The 11,672-nt window shown below is 34.0% G+C and overlaps 1 protein-coding gene across 1 annotated transcript in view; it reads right to left on the bottom strand.

The window, feature by feature from the left end:
* LOC107553901 (N-terminal EF-hand calcium-binding protein 1-like) overlaps positions 1-11,672 on the bottom strand; it is a 55,506-nt gene that overhangs the window by 8,253 nt on the left and 35,581 nt on the right. Inside the window, exons 5-8 of the mRNA XM_016236251.1 lie at positions 8,717-8,863; positions 7,352-7,431; positions 7,192-7,245; positions 4,617-4,729 (exon numbers count right to left, since the gene is read on the bottom strand). Of these exons, the coding sequence (XP_016091737.1) occupies positions 4,617-4,729; positions 7,192-7,245; positions 7,352-7,431; positions 8,717-8,863 (394 nt within the window). The remainder of the gene's footprint in view (positions 1-4,616; positions 4,730-7,191; positions 7,246-7,351; positions 7,432-8,716; positions 8,864-11,672) is intronic.

Raw genomic sequence — 11,672 nt, forward strand, 5'->3', positions numbered from 1 at the left:
TTTTGATGTTTTGTATGTTCAGATATTCATGTAACAAAATATATTCAAATGAATACCTAAATAGGGACATGGTAGTATACTTCAAGTATGATGTAAAGTTCACTTAAAGAAAACTTACGAGTGTACTTGCAGTATAAAACTACAAAACTAGTAGTTTACTGAGACTATACTTCAAAGTGTACTAAAAATGCTACTACAATTATTTAATTAGTAAACTATCAGTATACCTATAAGTTCACTTTTAGTGCAGAACAAACTAAAAACATAGATGTAAACTAGTTATGTACTCAAAGTTTACTACTGTTATACTTAAAGTATACTTAAAAGTATCAATTTATATACTAGAAAGTGGGCCAATTTAGTCCCAAGGAGTATTGAAATAGTACACTTACAAGTATACTACTGGTACACTGATATTTGTATACTTACTACATAAAGTATACTTAAAAATATACTTGAACTTTACTTAAGTATACTTAATAAAATAAACTTGAAGTATACTTCTTTTTGGAAAGGGTTTATAGTCTCCAAATTTGAATTTTGAGTTTCATCACACAGTCAGCTATGGGAATATTAACTCTATAAAGCCTAATATTTGATACACACATTTCTAAGGCCTCTAAAGGATCAGCATGATGCTGTTAAACCTGTTTCACACACAATCTCCTCCATGCCTTCAATCGTCTGATTGATAGTTTAGATGATCAAGTAAAAGCTCTTTTCGTGTAACTCTACAAACGTCCAGCTTCAGCTTCACGTGTCTTTCTGCTCTCAAATCTTCACTGCTTTTGATCAAGTAAGCGTCAGAATAAGTGCAGTCATATCTCCAGATGAACACTTACTGCACTGAAGCAGCTCAGCTTTACTTGATTCTCCATCAATCATGTTTTAGAGTCTCAAATCTGATCCTCAGGATCTTTTGAGGAGCGTTTGTTTCCAGAAGCTTTACTTTCACTGTTCCTCAGCGGAGGAATGATCTTCACAAGCCTCCAGAACATCTCACATCTTCTGAGGAGCCTTTATTTCTTCAGCTCTCCATCACTGCATTATATGTTTGGATCATTTCAATCTCATCTTACTAAGACATGTTATTGGAGATATAGAGTGACCACTGATATTTATTATATAATTTATGTCAGTATCTTCTGAACTGTTATATAGATCTGATTAATTTACATCACAAGCATCAAAATGTCTTACTTTTTGTCCATACAAATATCAGCATCTGCACCAAATTGCATATTTATATATATTACAAACTGCAAATTGCTTATTCTGAGTCTCTGAATAAAAACGGAGCTGTTTTTTTCCCTCCATATTCTCACTATGAGTCATAAAAGCCTGATATATAAAATATATTTTTTCTGTTCTGTTCTATTCTGAACTGTTCCATTTCAAAAACTTATATTTTTTCTGACTATGTCAAGCTTTACAGGAAGCCTTTATAAGGTCATTATATATAAATAACTGGTGTGTTGTGTTTTTCTCACTGGAGGTTGTCGTTCTGATTGGCGGTGGTGTCGGCGTAGGTCTTCAGAGCCTTCTGGAACTCCTCGAGATCATTCTCTGTCACGCTCATCTGTCTCTGCACCAGCAGAATGTTCTAGACGAGAGCAGAAAGAAACACAGCCATCAGCTGACTACTGGAGAGAGAACTAATGCTATAGCTTGGGGTTTCATGCAGAACATGTGAGTGTTTCTGCTGGACATCTGAGCATTATGTAGAATCTGTCGTTATTCATTCACTCGTGTATGATGCAGTGATTTTAGAATACAATGAAAGTGCATGGCCTTGTGATAAAAGAAGTGTATTGAATGTGTGCTTGTAGTGCACTTCAAAACTTAAAAGTACATAAAAAAAAATACCTTTCTTGTAAATAATATAATATTAATGAAATAAAAGGCCACTTAAGTGTACTTAAAAAGAGAACACTTTCATGACTGTTTCTTAAATACACTTGTTTCTAAAAGTACACTATGTAATAACGTCAAATTTAAAGTTTTACTTTGAGGTACATTTTAAGTCATGATCTTTTGTCATGTTTTAAAGAAGTACACTTATTTTGTTGTGTTTATGAAAATACTAAAGCACATGTAAAGTACTTAATTATAATTTGAACTGTCGTGTGTTCTTGGATAATACATTTAAAGAAATCTATTTTAAATGCACTAAATTTCATCATCATTACAAATGTGTAATTACAAATATATTTAAATACGTGATATACAAGTAAAAAAAAAAAGACATTATATTTTAGATTACCATAAATGCCCATCAGTACATTCAGAAACCACGTTTCAAAGACAATCGAAGTAAAAAGATATACTTAAGTCCTGCTTGTGTCAAAAATCACTCTAAAGTTGTAGTTATGATATGATACTTTCATTTAATTGTACTTAACATGCAGTTAAGTGTCTAAAACATTTTATTCAGTATTATGTATTTTATTTTCATAACAAGTACTCTTTTTTAAAAGTATGCTAAGGTGTGCTTATTTTCCACAAGAGGTCAAGCTTCAAAAAGCACACAAAAGGTCCAGAAAGGCACAGCCGTCCATTATATGACTCATATGTGCTTTATTTGAAAGGAACAGACTGAAAATTAAATTGTTATTCACTGATAAATTTCCCGTATTACCCGCTGAGACTGGATCAGTGATGTGAATGAATCATTCAGACAGATTCTGTGAACTGAAAAGATCTGACTCAAAAGATTAATTTTTGAGTTGAATGACTTAATCATGTTTTTCACAATTTTGCTGAACTTCAGCTGATCCTACACTTCTGTTCACTCTTTGCATTCATCCACTATTGATTTTCATTCAAAATGTTGTATTTTTCTTTATAACTGCATTTCTAAAAAATTCCAGATTTCTCCTAATAGTCTTTTAACAAAGTTTAACATGGCGAGTTCTTGCATTAAGATGCATCAGATATAAAACATGGACTGGATTTATGAAGCGGCGGATCGGATCACTCACCGACTTGTACGTGCTGGCCAGTGTATCTTCTTTCAGCGGCTCCAACTTTGGACTCTAAAAATGAAAAGCAAATGAAAATTGGCTTGGAACATGATATATTAAAACACATGCTCAAGACAGAAAGAATATTCTGTGTGAGTGGATATTTGAGTGTATTCACCTGACACTCCAGTTTGTCGATGAGCTGTTGCAGTCTGTTGATCTGAGAGCACCAGTGCTCATCTGTATCTACGGTAACGCCTGAGACGCCACACACACCAGCACTCAGTACACAACTCCACTCATCACAAGCATGGTTATAACTGTTATGACGTATGCCCTCTTTTTTACAGACATGTCCTGGCCGGGATTTCTAAATTGCCTAAAATGTCTGGATTTTTGCTTTGTTTTCCTGTTGTTTTCATACTTGCTGAATGCATTGACTGAAAAGTAGTTTAACCAGTAGCATGCAGGCATTGTACATAATCGACCAATCGTGGCAGGAGAGAAGGCGGGATCTACAGGGAATGGTCAAAGCAATGCAGGTACGTGTACAAATAATGTAATGAGGACTGTAGAGAGAAGGTCAAAGGGAAACAAAGACAAAATGTCATGCAGGACATCTTCTGGGAAAAAAGAGGAAAATAAAACTAAAACTTTAAAAAACGTTTTTATTTAAAATTATGCCGCAATAAAATAAATTTATGAATATTACATAATATTTGTATTTTAGTGTAATAATATTACATAATATTACACTAAAATACCTCATATTTATATTACATAATATTACACTAAAATTAAAATAAATTAAAACTAAAACTGAACTAAATCAGAAATAAAAAATAAATTAAACATAATTAGTGATATTGTTTTTAAATTACAAAATTAGAAAATATTAACCTTAAAAAAAATCACCTTACTAACTAATATTATTAGGAGATATAGAGCAACAACTGATATTTATATGCATTTAAATATCTATCTGCATACCAATATCTATCTATATGCATACTGTTATAAAGATCTCACTGATTTACAAGACAAGCTATCAGAATTCCATCTAACTTATTTGGCCATATAAATATCATCATCTGCACCAAATAGCATATTTTTGCTTAGTTTGAGTCTCTGAATAAAACTAAGGTGTTTTTTTTCCTCCTTGAGTATGAACTCCATATTTCCTAAAATTAAAATAAAACCTTCAAACAAATAAATAAATACTTTTCAAAAAGCTAATGCAAAATATACGGTCTGTACAGTATAAAAACCATTACGCCTATAGGATGTCCCCACTTTTCACAAAAACAAACCTGTGTGTGTGTGTGTGTGTGTGTGAGTGAGTGAGTGAGTGAGTGTGTGTGTGTGTGTGTGTGTGTGTGTGTGAGTGAGTGAGTGAGTGAGTGTGTGTGTGTGTGTGTGTGTGTGCAAATTGCTTATTCTGAGTCTCTGAATAAAAACGGAGCTGTTTTTTTCCCTCCATATTCTCACTATGAGTCATAAAAGCCTGATATATAAAATATATTTTTTCTGTTCTGTTCTATTCTGAACTGTTCCATTTCAAAAACTTATATTTTTTCTGACTATGTCAAGCTTTACAGGAAGCCTTTATAAGGTCATTATATATAAATAACTGGTGTGTTGTGTTTTTCTCACTGGAGGTTGTCGTTCTGATTGGCGGTGGTGTCGGCGTAGGTCTTCAGAGCCTTCTGGAACTCCTCGAGATCATTCTCTGTCACGCTCATCTGTCTCTGCACCAGCAGAATGTTCTAGACGAGAGCAGAAAGAAACACAGCCATCAGCTGACTACTGGAGAGAGAACTAATGCTATAGCTTGGGGTTTCATGCAGAACATGTGAGTGTTTCTGCTGGACATCTGAGCATTATGTAGAATCTGTCGTTATTCATTCACTCGTGTATGATGCAGTGATTTTAGAATACAATGAAAGTGCATGGCCTTGTGATAAAAGAAGTGTACTGAATGTGTGCTTGTAGTGCACTTCAAAACATAAAAGTACATAAAAGAAATACCTTTCTTGTAAATAATATAATATTAATGAAATAAAAGGCCACTTAAGTGTACTTAAAAAGAGAACACTTTCATGACTGTTTCTTAAATACACTTGTTTCTAAAAGTACACTATGTAATAACGTCAAATTTAAAGTTTTACTTTGAGGTACATTTTAAGTCATGATCTTTTGTCATGTTTTAAAGAAGTACACTTATTTTGTCACTTATTTTGTTGTGTTTATGAAAATACTAAAGCACATGTAAAGTACTTAATTATAATTTGAACTGTCGTGTGTTCTTGGATAATACATTTAAAGAAATCTATTTTAAATGCACTAAATTTCATCATCATTACAAATGTGTAATTACAAATATATTTAAATACGTGATATACAAGTAAAAAAAAAAGACATTATATTTTAGATTACCATAAATGCCCATCAGTACATTCAGAAACCACGTTTCAAAGACAATAGAAGTAAAAAGATATACTTAAGTCCTGCTTGTGTCAAAAATCACTCTAAAGTTGTAGTTATGATATGATACTTTCATTTAATTGTACTTAACATGCAGTTAAGTGTCTAAAACATTTTATTCAGTATTATGTATTTTATTTTCATAACAAGTACTCTTTTTTAAAAGTATGCTAAGGTGTGCTTATTTTCCACAAGAGGTCAAGCTTCAAAAAGCACACAAAAGGTCCAGAAAGGCACAGCCGTCCATTATATGACTCATATGTGCTTTATTTGAAAGGAACAGACTGAAAATTAAATTGTTATTCACTGATAAATTTCCCGTATTACCCGCTGAGACTGGATCAGTGATGTGAATGAATCATTCAGACAGATTCTGTGAACTGAAAAGATCTGACTCAAAAGATTAATTTTTGAGTTGAATGACTTAATCATGTTTTTCACAATTTTGCTGAACTTCAGCTGATCCTACACTTCTGTTCACTCTTTGCATTCATCCACTATTGATTTTCATTCAAAATGTTGTATTTTTCTTTATAACTGCATTTCTAAAAAATTCCAGATTTCTCCTAATAGTCTTTTAACAAAGTTTAACATGGCGAGTTCTTGCATTATGATGCATCAGATATAAAACATGGACTGGATTTATGAAGCGGCGGATCGGATCACTCACCGACTTGTACGTGCTGGCCAGTGTATCTTCTTTCAGCGGCTCCAACTTTGGACTCTAAAAATGAAAAGCAAATGAAAATTGGCTTGGAACATGATATATTAAAACACATGCTCAAGACAGAAAGAATATTCTGTGTGAGTGGATATTCACTTATTTTGTTGTGTTTATGAAAATACTAAAGCACATGTAAAGTACTTAATTATAATTTGAACTGTCGTGTGTTCTTGGATAATACATTTAAAGAAATCTATTTTAAATGCACTAAATTTCATCATCATTACAAATGTGTAATTACAAATATATTTAAATACGTGATATACAAGTAAAAAAAAAAGAGACATTATATTTTAGATTACCATAAATGCCCATCAGTACATTCAGAAACCACGTTTCAAAGACAATCGAAGTAAAAAGATATACTTAAGTCCTGCTTGTGTCAAAAATCACTCTAAAGTTGTAGTTATGATATGATACTTTCATTTAATTGTACTTAACATGCAGTTAAGTGTCTAAAACATTTTATTCAGTATTATGTATTTTATTTTCATAACAAGTACTCTTTTTTAAAAGTATGCTAAGGTGTGCTTATTTTCCACAAGAGGTCAAGCTTCAAAAAGCACACAAAAGGTCCAGAAAGGCACAGCCGTCCATTATATGACTCATATGTGCTTTATTTGAAAGGAACAGACTGAAAATTAAATTGTTATTCACTGATAAATTTCCCGTATTACCCGCTGAGACTGGATCAGTGATGTGAATGAATCATTCAGACAGATTCTGTGAACTGAAAAGATCTGACTCAAAAGATTAATTTTTGAGTTGAATGACTTAATCATGTTTTTCACAATTTTGCTGAACTTCAGCTGATCCTACACTTCTGTTCACTCTTTGCATTCATCCACTATTGATTTTCATTCAAAATGTTGTATTTTTCTTTATAACTGCATTTCTAAAAAATTCCAGATTTCTCCTAATAGTCTTTTAACAAAGTTTAACATGGCGAGTTCTTGCATTAAGATGCATCAGATATAAAACATGGACTGGATTTATGAAGCGGCGGATCGGATCACTCACCGACTTGTACGTGCTGGCCAGTGTATCTTCTTTCAGCGGCTCCAACTTTGGACTCTAAAAATGAAAAGCAAATGAAAATTGGCTTGGAACATGATATATTAAAACACATGCTCAAGACAGAAAGAATATTCTGTGTGAGTGGATATTTGAGTGTATTCACCTGACACTCCAGTTTGTCGATGAGCTGTTGCAGTCTGTTGATCTGAGAGCACCAGTGCTCATCTGTATCTACGGTAACGCCTGAGACGCCACACACACCAGCACTCAGTACACAACTCCACTCATCACAAGCATGGTTATAACTGTTATGACGTATGCCCTCTTTTTTACAGACATGTCCTAGCCGGGATTTCTAAATTGCCTAAAATGTCTGGATTTTTGCTTTGTTTTCCTGTTGTTTTCATACTTGCTGAATGCATTGACTGAAAAGTAGTTTAACCAGTAGCATGCAGGCATTGTACATAATCGACCAATCGTGGCAGGAGAGAAGGCGGGATCTACAGGGAATGGTCAAAGCAATGCAGGTACGTGTACAAATAATGTAATGAGGACTGTAGAGAGAAGGTCAAAGGGAAACAAAGACAAAATGTCATGCAGGACATCTTCTGGGAAAAAAGAGGAAAATAAAACTAAAACTTTAAAAAACGTTTTTATTTAAAATTATGCCGCAATAAAATAAATTTATGAATATTACATAATATTTGTATTTTAGTGTAATAATATTACATAATATTACACTAAAATACCTCATATTTATATTACATAATATTACACTAAAATTAAAATAAATTAAAACTAAAACTGAACTAAATCAGAAATAAAAAATAAATTAAACATAATTAGTGATATTGTTTTTAAATTACAAAATTAGAAAATATTAACCTTAAAAAAAATCACCTTACTAACTAATATTATTAGGAGATATAGAGCAACAACTGATATTTATATGCATTTAAATATCTATCTGCATACCAATATCTATCTATATGCATACTGTTATAAAGATCTCACTGATTTACAAGACAAGCTATCAGAATTCCATCTAACTTATTTGGCCATATAAATATCATCATCTGCACCAAATAGCATATTTTTGCTTAGTTTGAGTCTCTGAATAAAACTAAGGTGTTTTTTTTCCTCCTTGAGTATGAACTCCATATTTCCTAAAATTAAAATAAAACCTTCAAACAAAAAAATAAATACTTTTCAAAAAGCTAATGCAAAATATACGGTCTGTACAGTATAAAAACCATTACGCCTATAGGATGTCCCCACTTTTCACAAAAACAAACCTGTGTGTGTGTGTGTGTGTGTGTGAGTGAGTGAGTGAGTGAGTGTGTGTGTGTGTGTGTGTGTGTGTGTGTGAGTGTGTGTGTGCGTGTGTGCGTGTGTGTGTGTGTGTGTGTGTGTGTGTGTGTGTGTGTGTGAGAGTGTGTGCGTGAGTGCGTGAGTGTTTGTGTGTGTGTGTATATGTGTGTGTGTGAGTGAGTGAGTGAGTGTGTGTGTGTGTGTGTGTGTGTGTTACCGGTAGTGAGAATGCCCGAGTATGGATCAGTCGGGGACAGACACATGTTCTTCTGCACTCGACGGCCACATCTTCTGTTGTTCTTCTGTATGATGAGATGCTCCGGGACTTTAACTTCAACCCTACAGAGGAAAACAGCACAGAATTTATGTTAATGTTCTGCATCATTGGAAAGAATGTTTTTGTGCTTAAAATATGAAACTTATGTGTTTGTATATGCACTGTTTTCAGTAATATAGTGCTTAAAACTAGATGCATTCAGTGTGTGTTGTTTTTAGCGAATATATATCTTGAATGTCTTTAATCGTGTCCAGTGCGAGCAGCCGAGCGGATGGCAGGTTTGACAAAGCGCAGCTGGTAAGTGAAAGGACACGGCGTCTGCACTTCTGTGTTCACTGCCAAGAACTGATGAGCACAAGCGAATAACATTGAATGAAAATAACCTTGTCAACGCTGTAACCCTGCTGACGTCACACACATATGTTCACATGAGTCAGAAGTCTCTCTCAAGGCTGTTGTTGACCCACTTCTGCTATTATCATCACCATCAATGTTCCCTTCGAGCGCACATTTCTGATGTAACAGACCACAGACTCAAAAACGTGTGGAAAGGCTAGAGATTTCTGTGGTACAGATGATATTCAGCGGATATCATCTGCATATGTATTGATTTTCAGTATGAAACTGAAGCTGGGAGAATTGTTTTGCTGAAATACGCAGCACTGATTAATTTATGAGACAAGCTGAGTAAAAGAACAGAAATGAGATGTTCACAGCACCAAACACGATTATAAAACTGTCCATGATTTATTATTCTCATTAATTAAACAACAAAATTAATATCTGCAAAAAATACCTTGATAACATAATATTAAGTAACTTTGGACTAGCTTTACTTTTTATAGAACAAACTGGACGAGAGGCCTGATATAATATATAGTGTTAAGTGCAGTTACATAGATACACCTTTATGCATTAGTGAGCACTGAATCATTCATTCAACTGATTCACTCAAAAACACTGAATCAATCAGTAACGAAACAAATGTCTTAATGAGTGAGTCACTGAATCAGCCAATTCACTCAACAACACAGAATCAATAATGAAAAAAGTGCTTTTAGTGAGTCACTGAGTCGTTCATTCAACGATTCACTCAACAACACTGAATCATTCAGTAACGAGACAAGTGGCTTTATGAGCGAGTCATTAAATTATTCATTCAACTGATTCTTTCAACAACACTGAATCATTTAGAAACTAAACAAGTGGCTTTATGAGTAAGTCACTGAATCACTCATTCAACTGATTCTTTCAATAACACTGAATCATTCAGAAATGAAACAAGTGCTTTGAGTGAGTCACTGAGTCATTCATTCAACCAATTCACTCAACAACATTGACTCATTCCGTAAGGAGACAAGTGGCTTTATGAGTGAGTCATTGAATTATTTATTCAATCAATTCACTCTGAATCATTCAGTAATGAAACAAGTGTCTTAATGAGTGAGTCATTAAGTCATAGGCTGAACCATTCAAAAACGTTTTATTTGGAACTATTTTCGTTAGTGGAACAAAAACAGATAACTTGTAAGTTACTAAATACTAAATTATTGTTTACCTAACTGTACAATAAAAGCAATATATTCGCAATATTGCTGAAGTGTAAATACCATTTTCCTCTTTTTTACACTTGTAAACAGCCGTGTTACATAAAATATCATGCACAATTTTCTAGCACGGTCAAGTTAGCCCCAAAATGCCATAACTGTCATTCAGACAATTGTGAATGTTAATTCATGTGTTCTCCACGTAGTATAGACCTATGTAAAAATGACACAATGAAGAAGTGAACAAAGCGTCTGAACTCCAGATCAGCAAGAAGACAAACCAGAGGAAAACCTGTCAATAAAAAGTCTGTAATCCTGAAGCCATAACATCAAGAAATTATTCTTCTGTTTACAGGACTACGATAAACTGGGCTCTCGTTGCTGTTTATGGGAACCCGCTGAACTGTACAGGCAGTCGTGTTATGAAATCTTCCTAATGGGGCTTTTCTGTTTGACAAAGGGGAATTACAGTCGGGGAGAAATAACAGCAGAAATGTTCTTTCACTTATTGAGCGATTAGTAGCAAACAAAAACATATGCAAACATTTTCCTGTTGTTCCGTCGCATTAAGAGCTCTTCGGAGAATGTTTCTGTGACAGCTGCTTCGTGAGGAAGAGAATACCCTACGGATAAACAAGACAAATGTGCTTCATCATGAAGAAAACATTACATTACTTCTGCTGCTCTCTGTTCATCAGTTCTGTGTTTCTCCCTCTTTTTCTTTCCCTCGCTCTTAGAGATATTAAATGCTGAGACAGGTGAACATCCCTCAGCGAGCAAACACTGCACACTGCTAATAAAATAAAGGATCTTCAGTCATTCTTGCAGCACCTTCGGTTCACACAACCTTCTTCATGCCTAGAGCTATTTTTGGGTTCCTCTGGGTTTTCTGAAGAACCAGAAGTCTCCAGTCCTAGAAGAACACTTTTAGGTTCCTGTGAGGTCACAGGAGAACCTTTTTAAGTTCTTATGATTTATAAAGACATACAGGGTTCTTCTAAGACATCACAGGAATGTACAGTTCTTCTAAGCAGGCTTGTGTCCATTCAGGATTTAATAAAAAAAAAGAAGATGGATAGATAGATAGATAGATAGATAGATAGATAGATAGATAGAGATAGATAGATAGATAGATAGATAGATAGATAGATAGATAGATAGATAGATAGATAGATAGATAGATAGATAGATAGAACGATAGAACGATAGATAGGTTTTCCTCTCATCTGAACTGTAAGAGGAATTCTCCTAAGGTGTCACTGGAACTCCTTTCTGAAACCTTTATTTTTAGGAGTGCAAGACAGAAGAAGTGTTGTGCTTACAGTGTGTGTGTGTGTGTGTGTGTGTTT

The sequence above is a fragment of the Sinocyclocheilus grahami genome, unplaced genomic scaffold (genome assembly GCF_001515645.1).
Source record: "Sinocyclocheilus grahami isolate Dianchi unplaced genomic scaffold, SAMN03320097.WGS_v1.1 scaffold485.1, whole genome shotgun sequence".
Taxonomy (NCBI): domain Eukaryota; kingdom Metazoa; phylum Chordata; class Actinopteri; order Cypriniformes; family Cyprinidae; genus Sinocyclocheilus; species Sinocyclocheilus grahami.